Below are 21,085 nucleotides of genomic sequence, written 5' to 3'. Positions count from 1 at the left end.
ACGTCATGGAAATGAACAAGAGCTGTTTCTTCCCTAGCTTAAGTGAAATAAACAATGGCAGACTTTAGTGGGGAAAAAAATCACAGATACATAAAAATTTTATTGTACCCATTGTTTAATTTTATTTTTATTTATATTAGGATATTATACAATTTCCAAAGCTAACAACAGAATCTTTTTAGTATGTGTATTTGAAGCATAACAAAATAAAAGTATTTCACAAAAAAAGTCCATATTACAGTACTATTGAAATATGAGGCATAAGATAATTATGCATTTGTGGGTTATAAACATAATACATTCATTTTAAAGAAGAAACATTTAATATGAATAACATTTTGGTTAAAATAAATATCATGTAAATGTTAACAGCAACACCTGAAGTATATTGATACAAGAAAGGTGTTTTGTAATAGGGTACTATGTAAAATGGTAAAGCATTCATGAAATGGCTGTAACATCTTACTAAATTTACAAGCATTGCACATTGTTGAGCACTTTTATTTATACAGGGATACACTTCACCCACCATTCCTAAACCTCAGCATACAAAAACAGTTACCCCACATCTTCCTCTGGGGAACCGGTACCAAAGTCTAAATAAGGTTTAGAATCAGATGTACCTTTCATTTTACTGTTTCCCAACTCAATTCATATGTTTTACTTAGTACAAAATTTACTTATAAACAGAAATATAAAGAGAATATTTCATAGGTGATTATAAAAATTAAAGCTTCTAATCATCTTCATAATTCTCTGAAACAATCTCATTCAAAATTAAAATCTGTTGTTTACACAGTTGTTTCTTCAGGAAAAAATATGAACAATTAGATAGGAAAAAGATACAATATCGAAAACAAAAAGTTTCCACTTGTAGAAAATAATAATGGATTTCCCTGATCATTAAATTCTTCCTAGCTATTTCCTTCTAACAAAGAAAAGCTTAAATTTTTGCTTAAAAGTCACTGGGAGGGGTTACACAAGTGAATTTGAGGCTCACTTATTTTTCTAAAGATTGTAAGAAAAAGGAGATTATCTGTTCCAACCTCAGAACAATTTCCTCTCAATTATATTATAATAAAATGAACATGACACTAATGGTCAACAGAAATAACCTACTTACTCATCCTTCTGGAGAAAATCTACAATGCTCAGTGTAAAAGCTGTAGGTAACTGGAATCTGGTAAAAACGATGTATCTGGTCCTCATTTAAAGGACCACCCTTTAAATGTTCTCGGTCTATCCCAAGACAAAATTACCCTTCAGATACCACAACTGATTACATTTGGGGAGTGAGGGGAGTTGATGCTTTTGCCCTTTATAAACCATTTTTGAAGTTTACAAATGTCTTGAAAGTATTCAAACGACTGTAAGAAAAATACTTATATGAGAAGACAAAACCAGAGGTTACATCAGCTAAAGGTAGGTACTCTCTAAACACGAGGTTTCCATGTTGGGAGGATTATCCATCCCAGGGTTCCAGGGTGGCCTGGTGTCCTTGAACGGTGACTGCCACTTGGCTTTTTGGCTTTCACGATTCTGTGACAAACGGGTCACCACTAACAGGAAGGCACTCAGGGAAAAACCATCTCCACAACAGCATTTACTAAACTCTGCCCATGTCCTTAACTAAACGAAGCGTTACCATCTCTGTCATCTTCATGCATGAATACAATACTTGGCTTAAAAGCTTCTCAACAGAAGTGTTAATCTCATAAAAATTCTGGCTGTGGTAATGGCCAGTTTTCACTGCTTTAAACATATTCTAAAATTACAACCTTGTCAAATGAACTGAAACTGTGTCAACATTCACAGGTACAATGCAACACACATTCTTTCTTCCTCTCTGACAAAATACACGCATACAGGGTGGCCCAAATTTTATAAAAGTTAAAAAATGTTTTTAATCCAGGAAAAGTATTGGTATACCAAATATTTTTTAAAGGGTATTATGTTCTCAGAAAATCTGAAACATAATGGATAAGATGCACATACAATATAAATAAAAAAGTTAACTTGAAGAATACAAAAAAATTTCTGAAGGGGATCAATCAGAACTTCAATAAAATCTATGCATAAAAACATATGCTTACACTATAGTGTACAATTATGAAGAGAGAATTTAAATTTATAAAGAAGTTGAAATATAGTACTGCAAGATTATTCAAAGATTTTTCAAATGTACAAACAATAATAAAAACACAAAAAAAGCCTCAGGCAATGTGCAACTTTCAAAATTACTATCACACCAGCCAAACAAATCCTTAACCACTTTTTAAATGGATTCATTTATACCATTTTAATGCAAAAAGACTATCAGAGAGATTAAAACAAAACAAAATAAAGCAAAGAACTCTTCAGTGTCTGACTCACATTTTGTCCCCCAATTTTTTCACATTTAAGAGTTGCCCTTTGAATGTATGAGCTAAGAATTTTAAGTGTTTCTCAAATAGTTTATGTCTACATTTATCTTAAGAATTATATTTGAAAGCTACAATGCTAAGAACTAAAACACATACTTCAAACTTTTAAGAATAAAATAATCACAAAAGTTCACAACTGTGTTAATTTTCAATGTCCATAAATGACAAAAAAGCAAACAAGTCATGTGCTCAGATACTCTTCCTCAGGTTACAAGTCTATCTTGATGAGTGCCAAGCTGCGCCTTCAACATTTGGCACTGAGAGTCTATCTGAACACAATTCATCAGCAAAAAGGAAAAAACAAAACAAAAAACAAAACAACTAAATAATTCTTAAAAGCTTTAGCCATTAAAAACCATTAAATTTCATTTACTCTCCTAACATGCAACCTGACGATCCAAAGTCATTTGGGGTTTGTTTGCAAGAAGGTGACTTAAGCTGGTACAAAATGAAGCTTATGTGAAAACTGGTTAAGGATTCAAAGCACATTAGCTCTGAAAGATTCATCTTAACACCCAGACGAAAACGGGGAGGTATGATTTGCACAAAAATACTTTAAATTAGTTTGGTTGTATTCTCCATGATCTTCCACGTATTTAGCTGCTAGCGGTGCATGCGTGCATTCTCTTGGCTACATCATAAACGTAGGTGATGTCTGGTCGCTTCTCTGGATCTGGACTGATGCACATATTCACTAACTGTCGTAGCTACAGAGGAAGAAAATACAAGACACTTTAAAATACCATTTCAGGGGCGCCCAGGGAGGCTCAGTTGGTTGAGCGTCAGCCTTTGGCTCAGGTCATGATCCCGGTGTCCTGGGATCGAGCCCCAAGTCTGGGCCTGCTTCTCCCTCTCCCTCTGCCTGCCACTCACCCTACTTGTGGGTCTCTCGGGCAAATGAATAAAATCTTTAAGTAAATAAATAAATAACCATTTCAGTTAATTATTGAAAATATTCTGGCTAGATATAGATTTACAAGGAAAGTATAATTTCTGACTAAATAGTCCTTTGTGGAATTTGGGAATCAAAACAAATGAGCAAAGGAAAAAAAAAAAAAGACAAACCAAGAAACAAACTGTTAAACTACAGAGAATACTGATGGGGAGGTCGGTGGGGGGGGTGGGCAAAATCAGTGAAGAAGATTAAAGCTCACTTATGCTGAGCACTGAGTAACACAGAGAATTGCTGAATCACTGTACTGTACACCTGAAACTAATGTAACACTGTACATTAACTATAATGGAATGAGAACGAAAAAACCTTAAAAAAAAAAAAAGAATATATCTGACTGCTGTCAATGACTTTACAATTAGTTGAAGTCTAAGAAGTATGCATAATCATTGGTAAGTGTTAAGGTCAAGAAAAAGTACTGTCTACACTCAGAGGCTTTACAATGATGTTACTATTTTTCAAAGAAGTTTATCCTAGGTGGCACAGTGGGTTAAGCCTCTGCCTTCAGCTCATGTCATGGTCTCAGGGTCCTGGGATTGAGCCCCGCATCGGCCTCTCTGCTCACTAGGGAGCCTGCTTCCCTCTCTCTCTCTGCCTGCCTCTCTGCCTACTTGTGATCTCTCTGTATAAATAAATAAAATCTTTAAAAAAAAAAAAAGCTTATCAGAAGACAATAGTCATAAAGGACAACAGGTTTTTATCTCTAAGGCTCCAAATTAACTGTACATATATATACATTTATTTGATCTAGAATGTATTACATTAGCCTTGATATTAAGTTTAAATTTTCATAATTATATAGCATGTATCTACAGATCTAAATTTATATGAGGCATAGGGTAGATGGCTATCATATGCACTTATCATAAGTCATTTTATATAAATATAAAATGTTTTTATTACACTCATATTAAAGAAAAAGTACTCTTCTAAACTAAGAATAATCAAGTATAAGCGAGGTAAATTATGAATTTATTTGTGCCCCAATCCCAACCCTCAACTGCATGAAGCAGTATTAGAATCTTCACTTTACAGAGAGAGCTGAAGTTGACTGACGTATTTCCATTACAGAAAATAAGCACATCTCAATACATGGGGATTGGTCCTAGAGCCAGGGAGTAGAAGTACATGGGATTTCATTCTCAATTCCAACGGCATCAGTTTGCGACACTATGTGCCTTCGTAGCACCATGTGTGTGACCTCTCACAGATGATAAGCCAAATGAAGAGGAAGAGCCAGATTCTTTGGCTTTTGAAGTATGTCTTGAGGAATAGCTTAGATATTTTGAAAATGTGCACTAATTCTTTCTGGCCAGTTATTAGCATGTAGTAAATATTAATGATAATATTACATCCACTGAGAGGGTCTGAGAATTTCAATTTATATTCCTTGTAATGCAGCAGACAATAGCATTGAAAATCCTCAAGGGGTACAGCAAATCCACAAGGCATTTTATCATGGCGATCTGAGAGAAATTTAAATCAGAAAGAGGCTGGCATTTTACCCATTAAAATAAAAACAAATACATCCAATTATACACAATACAGAAAGCAGCAGGAAAAACATTTGTAATGATACTTGTATTTAAAAGATAATGTGTTCTAACAGGTCGCCTAGTTGTTAGATATTTTGTTTAGAGATAAAAATGACAAAAGCAGCAGGAAAGATGACAGAAAAAGATAACTGTGGTACAAAAATTCATTCCATTTAACCAGAATACATGCAGATGTAATGGCAATTTTTGACTGAATAAAACTACCACATCCTTCAAACCAGTCCAGAAGCTTCTCTTCCCAGCCTGATAGGTCAGACTGGGGTGACGCTTCCAACCTACTGTAGTAAATGGTCCTCAAGTTCTCCTGCCCAGAGGAGAAAGTCCCCAGGATTAAAGATAGATGGATATAAATGTACTCGAAGAAGACAAAGACTCTGGATCTCCAAAGCAGAAGATGAGAACCAGATGTAATCAAGAGGAAGAGAAGCCAACAACACAGTAAATGGAGAGGGAGTGAGGACAGCGGCTGAGCCACCATGTTGAACCCCCCCCCTTCGGGACAGCCTTCCTAAGGACTGACAGGAGACTCAGAAACACTACGGTAGACAGAGCCAGGGCAAGACTGCATTTGTTCTTCCTCTTTCTCACGTGGTTTGATCTCCATCTGAAGTGTAGTTCATTGTGTCATCAAGATTTATCTTGTCCAAAGAAGTTTCTAACAAGTCACGTAGTAGAAAATCATGTACGACATAAAGTAGGCATACCTCAGGATATTTATGAATCAAATAATCTGATCAATTTTTTCCCTAAATTGTTACCTAATAAACAAGTTGATAAAATATGAAAACAAGATCCTATAAAATTAAAATATGCTTGAGTAGCAATCCTCACTCATCTAGAATAGAGCACTATGTAGGCATCTGAGGACACTGAGGGTACACCAGGGTGAAAAACCAGCCCAGAAAGGCAGGCCTATTGTCTAGGAAAGAAGTGAGAGATTGACTCATTTTCCTTCCTGACAATCTGACCCTTCTTTCCTTTCTACCTCTCCCTTCTCCATGTATTCATTCATTCAGTAAAATCTTATTGAGCATTTATTATGCACCAGATCCTTTATTAAGTAGTAAGGATAAAGCAATAAATGAAATACACATGACACCTGCCTTTGTGCCACTTACAATCTAGTGGGGGAAGAAAGACTGACAAACGTGAGACTGAGGAAACCATATTAACTAATTCTCTCATAACTACAAAGTGATAGGTATCTCAAGAGGTATTTGTGAGATAGTTTGAGGCAAAAAAACTGTAGATGGCCGCCCGGAAGAGACAATCATTACTTTCCTCTTTTTCCTTCCATCTGCCTAGCTCCGAGTTGTTTCATCTCATTCACTGAGGATATCTAGCCTACCATATTCTTCATCCCAAGTACAACCACCACATCTTTGGTCACTCTGATGCCCACTTGAATCCTCTATCTAAAACAAAATTTTTGACGACCTGGCCTTAATCTTCACTTTTACTCCATTTTAGTCTCTGCCTCCCTAGGGCACAACCTCAGCTTTACAATGTCCTGGGTCGCATAATAAATGTGGACACAAGCCCCTGTCCTTCCAGGGCTCCCACCTGTCCCCCAATATGGTTGTGCTTTGATTTGAGACCCTTTCCAATACCTTTCCTCTTCATCAATCATCAACTTATGTCATCCATTTCCAGGCTAGACCTCATAGTACAATCCTTGAACAACTTCTTTGGCAGCACCATTAATAATCCTTTATTCTTTTCACAGTATCAACCCTGACAATTGTTTTCTTTGCTTTTCTACCAGGATGTGAAGGACTGCTGGAGAAGATCACAGACTCCATATAATCCGGAGTCACCAGATTCATGGTTCCAACTGCAGTTGGACCTTAAAAGCTGTTCTTTAATCCAAATGTTTGCATGATAAACTCCATTTCCCACTATGGCTAATCTCAACCTTCTCTAATCTGTAGGCACTGGCCTCAATTCTTTCTCCCCCAGGTCTTGCTTCCTACTTCACAGAGAAAAATCAACACTGTTAGGCTTAAATTTTCCTCGGTATCTCAACCTACCTTGTCAATATCTGGTCCATATCATTTCTGTTCTAGCATCAGAAGAATATATTTTTTCTTACTACTCTCAATTCTATCACTGGACTCTTTCAAGAGACTATACATTATACACCATCATACAGCAGCACCTGAAATAGAGTTGGCTGTGAATGTCTAATGAGTGAATATTCAGTCTGTTATTACTTTTCCGTATTTCCAGCCTCTCCTCATTTGTTGACTGTTTCATCACAGTCTGTAAGTATAGTCCTAACCAGTGCCCCATCTAATGTATTTGCTCTATAGCCAAATTTCTTTGGCGTAGGGGGAAAAAAACCCTACATCAACTTCCTTAATCTACTTATTAAGCCAACTATAATCACTTTTTCATCTCCTCCACCCCCCAAGAACATTTCACTGAAATCGCTTTGGCAAAGGTTAGCAGTATTTCCCATTTGCTAAATCTGAAGAACTCTTTCCTGTTGACCTCTTTGTACTGGTACTCGACCTTTCTGCAGAGCCGATGCTTCTGATCACAGCCTTGTTGGGTGTTGCTCCTCCTCTGGGTCCAACACACCACACTGGTTCTCCTCTCACTTCTCTGACTTTTCCTTCCTTTGTAGGTTTTTCTTCCTCTGGCCATCCCTCTACTGTCAGTGTGTTCCGAGGTTCATTTCTTTCCTCATCTCTTTTATTTTCTCCCTCTACCTTCTTATCCTACACAACTTTATTTACTACCCTGGCTTTAATAATCACCAACACAACACGCTGAGGAACACACACACACACACACACACACACACACACACATATGTATCTTCAGGCCAGACCTCTTCATGGGCTCCATTCACATATCTCCGCCCGGCTTCTGAGCATATCTACCTACAAATACCTCATATTAAACATGTCTGGAACTGAGATCTTATTTTTTTTCTCCCCAAACCAGTTCTATTTTGGCAGTGCCTCCAATTTCTCAAGCCAGAAATCTGAAAGTCATACAAGACACCTCCTCATATTTCTTCCCCCTGGCGCAATGATCATCTACCAAGTCTTACTGCTCCTTGACTGTATTTCTTCTTGCCTTAGGCTCCACTGCTTACACTCAACGGAAAATCTTCCAACTGACAGCTTTACCTCTAGTTTCTTCCAATCTCCCTCGCACTGCCGGTAAACACCAAGCTGACCACAGTTCAACGTTAGGCACTTCAATGGCTCCTCACTGCCCTCTAGAAAGTCGAACCATTGGCATGGTATATTATGGGGTTCTAACATCTGACTCTTGCTTACCTTTCCAGCCTCACATTTAGCTCCAAATCCCTCCTCCCTCCAGGCCCACTCTACAACCTAATGATAACAAAGCATTCAGTTCTGTGTTCATTCATCAAACTGTGTTATGCCCTGAATCTTTAAGTATGTTGCGTCTCTGCTTATAAAGACTGCCTCGAAATCCCCCCCGCCCTTGCCTGTCACCTACTCAATTCTCAGAGCCTTTCATAACAACTCTATACACACACATACACACACACACACACACAAACGGGCTGAGGCTTGAACTCACAATCCTGAGATCAAAACCTGAGCTAAGATCACGAGATAGACGCTTCACTGACTGAGCCATCCAGGCGCCATCCATATCTTAATATTTTCTATTCGTTTTCCATCATACCCTTCACATACTTTTTTTTTTTTTTTGAGGTATGACATTAACATTATATTAGTTTCAGGTGTTTGCACACTTTAATTAAAAGCCTTTCTACCACTTCATTTAATATGTCCATTTTATATATTTGTCATATTTTATAAGGACATATTTTATATTTATATATTTTATATTGACACATTTTATAATGACATATTTATATATTTGTCATATTTTATAATGACATATTTTATATGTCCACTAATATGTTCATTTAATCTGTCCTTCATTTAATATGTGTTCTCCTATTAAACTGAAAGACTTGGAAGATGGATATTGTATGAACAGTAAGTGCTCACCAACAGGTTAAGTGAAAGAATGAATGGGTAACTTTTGAGTGAGGGAAAATGGAATGGTTTTGTGGTTGTGGTAACTGAGTGAAAGTCCCAAGCACGAACACAATTTTGACATATAAAATGGTAGAGAAAATTCCAAGCAGAGGTAACAGACTGAACAAAGGTGCTGAGTCGAAGAAAGTGTGAGGTGTATGAAAGCAGTGGCTAGTACTTCTGCATGCCTGGGGAGCAAGCAACAGGGATGAAATGATAAACTGAGGCCAAATAAGGTAAAGGTTTAAGGAGTTTACAATCTATTGCTACGAGCAACAGGAAGTTAGTACTTAAGCCAGGAAGCAGAGGTCACTAAAAGTGCACTTCAGGAAAATATTTTCTAGGAATAGTCAAAGATAGAGCAAAAACAGAGCAATGCCAGCAGAATGCTCAAAGTTGCTCTAAGATTTCAGGCAAGAAATATTGTTCACAGGAAGTTTCCATCAGGGTATGTGAAAGGACATTGTGTCCTCTAACAGAAGTATGTGACAAAGAAGGAAGACTGGCTTAGCAGGGGCAACAGGGACACTAAGTTTTGAAGATATCACCTGTGAGGTACTCACAGATTGCAACCTGGGCAGAACTGTGAATTCCTGAATTTGGTGTTTAATTCTGTATCTATCTCTAGGTAACTGAATTCTATATATTACATAATTTTTGACTCTACCCATATTAAGATCATGAAGATAGAGGAGACAGCTTTAGTGAAAACTTATTAACCTATCCTGAACATAGTTTTGTATTGTATGGTTCTCTTATATATTCATGTGTTAATTAGTCTCACTTAATGGTAGGTATCATTCTGGATTTTTTTTTTTTTAAGATTTTATTTATTTGACAGACAGCGATCACAAGTAGGTAGAGAGGCAGGCAGAGAGAGAGAGAGAGGAGAAAGCAGGCTCCCTGCTGAGCAGAGAGCCTGATGTAGGGCTCGATCCCATGACCCTGGGATCATGACCTGAGCCGAAGGCAGAGGCTTTAACCCAATGAGCCACCCAGGCTCCCCTGGATCTTTAAAAATCCTAAATTTATATAGCATTTCGTATTTCATAAAATCTTCCATATCCTTTTATTTATTTATGTTAAGATTTTATTTATTTGAGAGCAAGCCTAAGTGGGGTAAGGAGTAGAGGGAGAAGCAGGTTCCCCACTGAACAGGGAGCCCAGTGTGGTGCTTGATCCTGGGATGAGTTGAAGGCAGACACCCAACTGACCGAGCCACGCAGGTGCCCCCCATATCTTTTTATTTTTAAAGTGTTGTAATCTCTCATAACAATCTCAGTTTACACAGGGAAACAACCCAAGAGCCAATTAAAAAATTAATGTTGAAACACAAACTGGAACCAAGTCATTTGATTTTTTAATGCAGACCTTTTCCACTTACCATTGTTGAGAGCTTGCTTACTTTTATCTAATTTGGCCTTTTGGTTTGAGTTCCTCATAATGCCTAATACAGCTCTGCATATATAATGATTTCTCAGTAACACTAACTGGTTGAGTTTCAAAGCATTACCACTATAGAGGGCTATCACTTAGTCTGAGGTATTATCTAAGTTCCGATCAAGAGGATGCGATACTAGGTATTGACAGGAGATACCAGTTATGTGGTGACCATCACAGAGTAGAGAATGGAACATCTCAGGTACTTTATTCAAATTCTCAGAGGCTGGTCTGACTTCGTCCAATGAACACAGTGGTGAGATGCCTCAGCTTTAATCAACGGTGTCAAAACTGACTTGCTGTTTGTTTCCCCTTAGGCAAATCAGCAGCATGGAATCCACCACTCTCAGTCCTTATCAAAGAATATTTAACGGTGTATTGAATATTGAAAGATCTGAATGTTCAAAGAGTACTGAAAAGTGTGCTACATAGCCCCTATCAAACTCCTCTAAGACAATGAAAATTTAGGGAAGACTCTGTATCTTTATATATAAGACTCTGTTCATCTTTATGACTTTGGATAATCTTAGCTCTACCCTTTAATCAAATTGGGACACCAGAAGCTGCATCACGGGAGCACAATGGTTTATCAAAGCTGCCAAATCACCTTTCCAAAGCCATGCTTTAATGCTTGCTTTTGGCTTTTATCAAATACCACATAGGTATTTTCTGTATAGTTGCTACTAAAGACACTGCCTGGTACATTACTCACAGATCCTTCTAGGAGATATTTCTTTCTTTCTTCCTTTCCTTTTTTTTTTTTTTAATGATTTTATTTATTTATGTGTGTGAGAGAGAGAGAGAGAGATCACAAGCAGGCAGAGGGAAAAGCAGGCTATCTGCCAAGCAGAGAGCCTGATGCGGGGCTTGATCCCATGACCAGGGCCGAAGGCAGACACCTAATCAACTGAGCTACCCTGGTGGCCCTTATCGGAGATATTTCTATTACAATTTAGTAGGAGAAAACTCTGTCTTCTCTGAGGTACGAGTATATTTCCTCCTTAAAATCAGAAACAACCGTTTGAGCACTGACAGAAAGGAAGCAGTAACTAGATGAACAGCTCAACCAGGGCAACTCTGGGGCCAGAACATAGGTGGGCCTATATTCTCTTTTATCCTTGGTTCTGAATTTGTACTTCCATTTCTATTTTAATAACTTGTTAAGTCATGTCTTTTTTTTCATTTATTTTAAAGATCTTATTTGAGAGAGAGCGAGCAAGAGAGAGAGAGCACAATGGACGAAGGAGCAGAGGGAGAGGGAGAGGGAGAAGCAGACTCCCTGCTGAACAGAGAGCCTGACATGGGGCTCGATCCCAGGACCCTGGTCTGGGATCATGACCTGAGCCAAAGACAGACATTTAACTGACTGAGCCACCCAGGTGCCCCAAGTCATGTCTTTTACTGGGAGGTACCTCAAATCCTTTTTTGATTGTAAGAGAAAATGGGAGATTTACGTAGACCTACATTCTTAACTGGATGCAGTTTTCCTTGATACATATGAGAGAACTACTGGCTGTTCTAAAGATACATTTAAATAGACTCGTTAATGTGGTGGAGGAAAAATCAGCTACAATAGTCTTTGGCAATGTAAAGGGGGGAAAAATCATAACATAAAACTTACTTTCATGTTACAAATAGCCACAGACTAAGTTTTATGCTTTTAACTTTAATAATTTGGTTTAAAATGACAAATTTATATGGATCTATGAATGGTCTCTTGTCATATCAGATAACAATTCAAGTTCTATAAATAAGGTCCCATCTCATCCTGTCTTCTTTGAATGTATACAAAAGTACAGTTCCACTTTTCCATGGTAGAGTTATTTGTGCTCCTGATATAATGAATAGAAGTATAAAACTGTCACCTACATATCAGAAACCAGAAACATCAAGAGACAGAATAAAGAGTTTAAAAGTTATTAAGTAGAGCAAGAGGAAAAACTCTATACCTTCGCCAGACAGTTTCCAAATTTTTAAGTTGTTAAATAACTACCCATAACAGGTTCATTTGGTTACTCATAGTTTCACTTTTTGCAGCCTGTGGACACGTCTAGAAGCCATGTTACTTGGATGGAGAAACTCCATACAACCAGTCATTAGTTTTCCTAGGTTTCCAGTGAAAAACGGGAATATAGTTCCTTGAACATTTTCATGTTCTATATGGTAAGATCTTCATGTTCTATAAGGTAACTCTGCGGCTTTGACTATATGTATTTCTAGTACCAGCACTGAGGGAAAACCATTTCCTAAAAGTTGGTATTTACTGAGTTCTAATCATGAGTCAGGCATGGTTCTATACATTTTTACACGCCTTAATGATTCAGTCTTCCCAACAACTCTTTGGGATAGGCACTACTGTAACATTTCACAGAGGAGTAACATTCCCAAGGTCATAAAGGCTATAAAGAAGACAGCCTGGATTTAAACTCAAGTAGTCCAGCTTCAGAGTCTGGGCTTTTACAGTTACTGTGTTACACTGCCTGAGAAAAATCCTAATGTGGTCTGTAGGTAACCTCATGGCCACCTCTGCACAAAAGTGGGAGACCTTCCAGATGGACAAAGACAGTTCTAGACTATCTGACTCTCAAAAGAATGCTATCTCTAACACTGGCTCATCTAGTTTCTAAATTAATCTATCTGTCCTCATATTTCATGGACCAACTCTGATCAAAAAGCAAACCGAGAAATTTTCTCTAGGGCTCTATAAAACTCACAATGAGATGCAGGCCTACTTTATCCATAAGAAATACATTTAAATGATGGCACAAAAATATTAAGATTAGTATTATATGGTCTGAGTGACAATTTTAATGTTATTTCTAATCTGACTCACTTATTAAAGTGACAGTAACTCCTTCCAAACAAATAAAATGTAGCTGAATTTTAACATGGAATGATTTCTTTATGCCAGACTATAAACTTACATAGTGTCTTGATGAATTATAAAAAAAAAAAGTCTCTAATCAATCAATAAGTCAGACATTAAATAATCAGAATATGATAATTACCTTAGAGATTTCCCTCAATGTTAGCCTTTACATTTTTTTTTAAAGAAGTTCCTACAAGCCTCTGGGAGAAAAGAATTAAAAACCTTTAACATTTATCTAATATTCTGAAAAATTCTAAGTACTATATTACTACCCATGTTTGAGGAAAAGATGTTCATACAATAACTTTGCCAGTTTATATATTCCTGCATGCCAGGATTCAATTTCTAATAGCCTCATTAGGTAACTTACTAAAAAAAAAAAATTTGTGTTCGAATTGAGGGAATTAGCTTTCATTTAACCCTTCAAAATAAAGCCAAACCAGTAGACTTTACAACTTTAATAAAAAATAAATAGAAGTAAAGAAACATTTCATAGTTTATGTTATGTCAAAAAATTTATTTAGCTTTCATTACTTAACACACGTTTGTAAAAACATGTACTTTGGTTTTTTTTTTTTTAATTGTTTTATAAATAGAGGTTAGAATACAAAAGCAAAAGCCTTTACAAAATCAGAGAAGAAAAAAAACGGCTTAATTCAGATGCTTATGGGAAATTTAAAATGCAATACAGAAACATTTAATTGAGAAAAAGCATGTAGGAAAATAAAATGAGTTCTTTATAACATTTCTACAGGATTATGAAATCAGAAGGTCATATGGAAATTAATGAATATATTTGTTTTCAATAAAGTGCAGAAAATACTAATATACTAATATATATTGGTATCTATATTTCCAAAGAAATATCAAAGCATATGGGTTAGTACCAGAAATATTAAAAAGAAGAGAGTGTTAACAGCCATTGTTGTCAGGGTGATAACCCAATTACGTATCAAGTTCAGTCACGTACAGGTAATAACAATAGGGCTCTTTGTGCATTATAGCTTTAGGTCACTAACACAATTCTCAATAGAATAATAAAGACTGGTGCTATTGGTACTGTTTCTTTTTCACCCCCATCTTAATCCCTCTGAGACCAATTATATTATATCAGCCTCCCAGATATACCCAATTTCCATCTACCCAAGGACACATTTTAGCACCCCAAAGTGGGTCTAATACATTAAAGTACACTATATTTCGGAGCTTTAGATATTTATACAAAATGATTAGGCGTATCCAACTTGTACACCAAAGCATCACTAGTGATTGACTTGGGGGTAGAGGGAAAAGGGGAAAGAAAGCAATCTTACACAGATATAAGGTAATGTAATGTCTATATTTCACAACTGAAGATCATTCCGTGTGTCTTTTGAAAACTGCGAAAGTCTTACAGAAAGTTACATGGTTTTATAGGATCCCACAGGATATGTGAAATATAGGGCACCGTTTTGGATTCGTGTCTTCAAGGAGCAAGTCCCCTGTGCCACTTCAGAAGCACTAGTGAACAAAGGGCCTGCTTAAATATATTTTTTAAACAAAAATGGAACCTTCGAAGCTTAAAGATCTAATCTTATATGGCAACTCCAAATAAGGCAGTCAATTGATATTTTAAGTGATGAGACTATCTAACTTAATAAACCCATTTTTAAGAAGGAAAATCAAATATTATTACAGTATTTGAGATAAACCTCCAATGTTAAGTTAATCTTAATAAATAATGGCACAGTTACATAGTTATTATTATAAACAGTCTCATCTCGTTAGCATTGGATTACATGATTATAAGGATACAGAAATATCGTGAAAACAGATTTAGCTCCAAACATTAATTGTGCCATTTAATGTAACACCTCTCATTTAAATATTCTTGGGATAGTGTATTAGAAGAATCTTCCAGCACCAATTTAAATTAACGTTGGTTAATTTCGACTAACAACTCCAGGGAATTTATAAAGTTCTATTAAAATTTGTGAATCTAGTACCTATAAAATGGAACTATTTAGACTGCTCAAATGAATAAAAAAGCTTAATAAACTTAGTTTAACTTCAAAATATGCAAAAATAATCTGTACCTGACACTTTCAGTTCTTCCCTTATAGACACAAAGTAGTTCTTTTATGCCTAAAACAAAGGTCAGGTTTTTGTTACCGACTCCAATTTCTTAATAAGTTTCTTTAAATATATGCTGAATTTATTTGTCTTTAAAAGATTTTATTTTTGAGAGAGAGAGAGAGGGACAGTGATAAAGAGCATGAGGCAGGGGGAGGGGCTGCAGCAGAGGGAGCCCAATGTGGGGGTCCAACCAGGACCCCGAGATTAGGACCTGAACTTAATGACTGAGCCACCCCTGTGCCTCTAGTGCTAGATATTCTCAATTAATGCATATAAGTAAAGCAGAGGCTGCACCACTAAACTAGTTCTGGGAAGGTAGAAAGATAGAACAAAACCCTCCCTTCCTGTCTTCCATTTCTCTTTAAAAAGCGGGGAGTGGGAGACTAAGGCAAAAAGAAGTTCGTTATTTATGAGGTAAAAGCTTATGAGAGTTCATTCATTCTCCATTACTGCTTTGACTAGATGTGACCTTTCAGGCTGATATTTAAGAAGATAAATGTGTACTTGAGAAGCAGTCCCATTCACTGATTTTTAGTAAAAACAGATACCTTTCTACCTGTGAGCTGGAGATAAAAAGTGGCAAAACGAACACACTTAATGCACAACAAGAGAAGGATTACATGATCTGGACATTGATTACTGGCTCAATAATTCTATTTCCCAAATTACATTTTGGTTTCCCTAGGAATAAAATGAAGATGGCCTACTGAATTAGCGAGTTCTCAAAAATATAATTAGAAGACAACCACAGATACTGTGTCCTACACAAGTTTTTCTTAGTTACGATGAACTTAAAACGACCCCTAAACAACTAAGTATCTGCCACGGCCATCAGGTCAGACCTACAGGCGCTGCCATGATACCGCTGACTTCACTGAAGAGCTTTTAACCCCCTCACCAGTGCCCGGTAGGTGCTGAGTTTCTTTTTCACACAAACCATTGTTTTTTTCAAATCCTCCATTTAATTTCTATTTTCTCAAACCACGATCACCCTATTCTCCCTTACTTATTCCCATTTTTCACTTCTGTCTACAAACCCTTGACTCAACTTTTAGAGCTTCCATCCAAGCTTCTCTGTTCAAACCTAAAATGAAGACACATCTGCTAAAAGCATCACCAAGGTATAGTTCCGTTCAATCTTTCTCATGCCTTCACTATTTAAGTTAGGAATTGTTTTTACAATAAATAAAAAAACATTGAAAGAGACAGAATCTATATTCTGCGTGATGTTAATGCTCAGATTTTCAAGAAAGATGTTGGCTGAAAAGAACTCAGTTGCATTTTGTACTTTCTAAATAGTTATCAATATAACTATATATTGTTTTTTTCTTCAATTTAAGAGTCATGAGATAATTTAGTGAACAGTGAAAATGAATACTTTTTTTTAAAGATTTTATTTATTTATTTGACAGAGAGAGAGCGCATAAGCAGGGGAATGACAGGCAGAAGGAGAAGCAGGCTCCTAACTGAGGAAGGAGCCCGATGCAGGGTTTGATCCCAGAACTCAGGGATCATGACCTGTGCCAAATGCAGATGCTTAACGGACTGAGCCACCCTGGCGTCCTGAAAATCCATACTTTGGATGACCACTCCTGTGACTCTCAAAGAAATTAAATACTGAAACTGAAGGAAAAAAAAAAATCCGTTTCTCTTATTTTCCAGTAACTGGACACTGGGCATTCCAGAAATGACACTGATTGCTGATAAGAACGGAAAGTCATATAATGGGTAATATCATTAAAATAAAATTATCATAGCTTCTGGCCTGTCTTTTGAGTAATTTTCTACCATTACTGAATGGAGAGATCTTTGGAGAAGTTTCCCTCATTCATTCAATTGTCAAACAATTGGTATATTTATATATTTTTTCATTTATTGCTTTAATTTCACTCTTTCCCTTCCTCGTTCCCTCAATCACTGAAACTTTTTAATATGCCAGGCCCTAGAGAGACACACATTAAAAAGCAGTTACTGTTCCTCCGCAGGAGCTAGACAGGGGTGAGGGGGTGTGTGTGCGTGTGTGTGTGTGTGTGTGCGCTCACGCGCAAAGAAATAAGTGTCACGCAGTGTACTGCCAAAGTGGGAGTGGGAGTGCGGATATGGGGAGAGAAGAAAAGGAAGCAAGATAACTTCATGCAGAAAATGATGCCCAAATTTTTCTTCAAAGAGAGAAGTTTGCCTGGTAAAGAACAGGGGAAGGGATGTTTCAGAAAGAGTAAACAGCATCCACAAAATCATGGAAATTCATGGAACTTTCAGTAGAACCTACACTGGTAGAGTGGGGGAAAGAAGAGTGTCTCCTGTGATCCAGAAGTCTGGAGAGATAAGCTGGGGTCAGATGACAAGGGGCCTTTTGAGTCATAATTCCTTGTACACAGTAAATATTCAATAAATGTTGGCTTCACAGATGTTAATTTCACAATCACTAATGATACCAACTTTAATTAAGCTTAAGAGATATCTAAGGGAAAAAAACCCTATCTTTTCAATTCAAGATTTTTAGGGTTAAGTATTGTAGTTCCCCACTGATATATGGATGAGATCATTACTGGAAAAAAAAAGAATACTGAACACCAAAAGATAGTCATAAACAAAACTATTTTACTAAGCTACAAAACATACATATCTGAATATCATTCATGTATAGCTGACATATTTCAATCTAGAATCTTAACCATTTTTACATAATAATAATAACAGCATAATTCAAAAAAGACCTGACATATAGGCTTATTTTTCCAAAGGACACTATTTCTTATTTTTGGTGTGTAATGCTTAAGTGTACCTATTTTTTTTTTTAGGATAAAAGAAATTAAAAAAAAAAAAAAAAACTCCCAGCTTTTAAACTCTGAGTTCTTCTAATTGGAATGACTATACCTAGAAATAAATCTTACAGAGTTCCTTATTCCTACTGATCAAGGCTGGTTGGGGGCATAGCCAATATTTTCATGAAATGTTCCCTTCAAAACCTCTTTGGGAAACAGCCTTAAAAAATGTAACCGTAGCTAACTCAATCTGATAAGCTTTCAAATAGATATTTAGTGGTATATTAATTTGCTTAATTTTTTCTTTCTTCAAACAGTTACAGAGACTGCTACCATTTCAGCTGTAAAATGGACACTTAGTGAAAGTTCACTGTTTAAAAACTTTATACTCCACTTTTCATTGTTTCCTATCTTCTGGCATGCTAAAAAATTAAATGGCCATTTGAACATGGGAAAGATGGTAAAAGCTTACTATATAAGGGAATATTTAAGATATCCTTAAAGTATGGCCGCATCAAATCTGTCCAGGTTTTTTGCTCCCATAGATTCTGAATAATTATCTTATAAACAGAGTTTCTGCTTAAGGAGAGAAAATATTTATTAGCACATCTGCATTTCAAAGCTCTTGTTCTGAGAACTTCTCTACATAACCAAACAGACTCAAGTAACGTAATTAGTCTGTATGTTTCATACCTCATTTCTGTCGTAAGAATCAGCTTCCATGTTTACCTAGTTTTATAGCTTCCTAGCTGCCCACAGCACAAGGACGGATTTTTACCCACATGAGGTGCTGCATGTCCTGTCTTTTCTGGAGAGTACGCCATAGAACGTGTTTTGCTTTGTATCTCTTTTCGAAACTGGTAACTCTACAGAGTGGAGTAAAAAGTGGAATCTTATTTTCCTCTCCCAACTCTAAGACCTTCTTCTATCTGGGCCAGACTTTGATATTTGCCCCTTGGCTGAGAAGCCGCATATCCAGCTTCACACTTAGCGGCAGTAAAGTAGCCCTGCAGGCAGGCCGACTTCAACGGACCACTAGTGGTATCATCATTAAAATCCTGCTGAAGGTCACCATGGTAACCGCCTGCTGAGGCTTCACTGCTGCACTCGGCATCTCCTAATCAGCTACCATGTGAAATGCAAATTCAGACAGTCTGAAAATTAGTCAAGAAGAATAGGGGATGAGGATGCAGATATGTGAAATATTCATGCGCTTCATGGAAAAAAGAAGACAGCATGAATGACACAACAAAGAGCGGCCCCTGACATTCTTGCCATCATTTTGCATTATTGTTCACACCCTACTGTATTTCCAGGCCTGGAGTTCTGAAGTTGGTTTTGTGAAATGCCATATTTATATTCTATACCCAAAATAGTAATTAAAAATGGCTAACATAACAGCATTAACATCAAATAGAGATAATACTTCTAAATTATCGTCACTGCCTTATAGAAGTTTATTTTAATTACCTGGATACAAAGGCTATGAAACAAACAACAACAACAACAAAAACCCAGGCATCATTGATTATTAGTATCAAAACCATGGGGGAAAAAAGGTACTTACAGCATTCGAGGGCCTCAACTGCTTGATGTATGGTAAAAATTCTTTAGAGATATTTATTATTCAAGTTACACGGACTCAATTTTTCTTATATAAAACTCAAACTGATTGCTATTCATTGCAAGATAGAAAGAGTGACAAGACTACCTAATAAGTGAATGTTATAATTGTTTTATATTTTTCCTTTGCTCCTTGCCACCTCCCTTGGGCAAAAAATCTGTTGCTCATGAGAGGGTGAGATGTCCTAACTCAAGACAGTGTTTTCTCTGGGTAGATTCCCCAGTAAGCTTTCCAGAAAGAGTTATGTGAACACATTTAGTTAACCCAAGATACTGCTGTTCTGCCCATCTCCTCCTTAAATACTGGCAAAAATCACTAGGTACTGGGCTAAAATGGGAGATGTTTTGTTCAGTGAAAAACTGTAAGTTGGCTTAAGACAAAACAACTCATTTCAAAGGGTTACCAAAGCAAGTAGGGATTCAGACTCAGATTCTCATATAGCAGAGTCTTCTAAAATTCTCAGTCCCATCTAGTACACCTGTTCACGTGTCTGCTAATGATAACCTCAGAACACTTCCTACAGGAATCTGATTGCAGCAGAGAGGTGGCGACGGGACAGGCATGGTCAAGGGAGGCAGGGCAAAGCTGAAAGAACAAGGCGGACAGACACACAGTTACGAGATGGATGTTTCACATTTTGGAAAACACAGATGAGAGGGAAGGTATAATCAGCCGTTATTTAAGCAGAAAGTTACAATGGCTGCTCTGAGGCTGTGAGAATGAGGAGTGGTCTTATTAAGAAGGGCACCAGACATGCTGGTCCACCTGAGCTGGGGTCTGAGCATGCATTCTGCCCTTCGCCATGCTTGGAAGGCTGCAGAGCCAGCTCTCCTCCTCACACCTAGGAAGTGACCAGTTTCACACCGCACGCTGTGCTGTGCTCCACTCCACGGTAGGAGCTGCAGAGCCAACTCTTTAAACAGTAAGTCTCCAAGAGAAGGAAAACAGAATGGCAAGTGCTATTTCTGCTACCATATTCGTCATTTGTGTTGCTGGACAGGAAAAAAAAAAAAAACAAAACCAAAAAAACCAAAAAACCAAAACAACAACAAAAAACTCTTCATAAAATGCTAACATTAGCAAAATGAACAACAGACAAACACATGGACTGAAAAAATGACTTACTTCTTCTGAATAGTGATCTGAAGGAAGGGGTGGGTAGTCACACTGTTCTATCTTCTTACACAGCGAGTACAAATTCATTTTGTCACCATAGAAAGGACTCTGCAACGCAGCCATCTGTAAAATGCTCCCAATGAAACTGATATAGTTACATGTTAACTTTTAAAGGTGATTTTATCAAGTAT

At 37.0% G+C, this 21,085-nt stretch overlaps 1 protein-coding gene across 2 annotated transcripts in view; it reads right to left on the bottom strand.

The window, feature by feature from the left end:
- Nucleotides 1–97: 97 nt before the first annotated feature.
- NEK7 (NIMA related kinase 7) overlaps nucleotides 98–21,085 on the bottom strand; it is a 150,370-nt gene continuing 129,382 nt past the window's right edge. For both annotated transcript variants that reach the window (XM_082701951.1, XM_082701952.1), the window contains exons 9-10: nucleotides 20,904–21,017; nucleotides 98–3,130 (exon numbers count right to left, since the gene is read on the bottom strand). In XM_082701951.1, the coding sequence (XP_082558077.1) occupies nucleotides 3,020–3,130; nucleotides 20,904–21,017 (225 nt within the window). In that variant the 3' untranslated portion in view covers nucleotides 98–3,019. The remainder of the gene's footprint in view (nucleotides 3,131–20,903; nucleotides 21,018–21,085) is intronic.

This window comes from Mustela nivalis (genome assembly GCF_964662115.1).
Source record: "Mustela nivalis genome assembly, chromosome: 16".
NCBI classification, from domain to species: Eukaryota; Metazoa; Chordata; class Mammalia; order Carnivora; family Mustelidae; genus Mustela; species Mustela nivalis.
The sequence above is the reverse complement of the archived record's forward strand: the minus strand, read 5'-3'. Positions and strand labels throughout refer to the sequence as shown.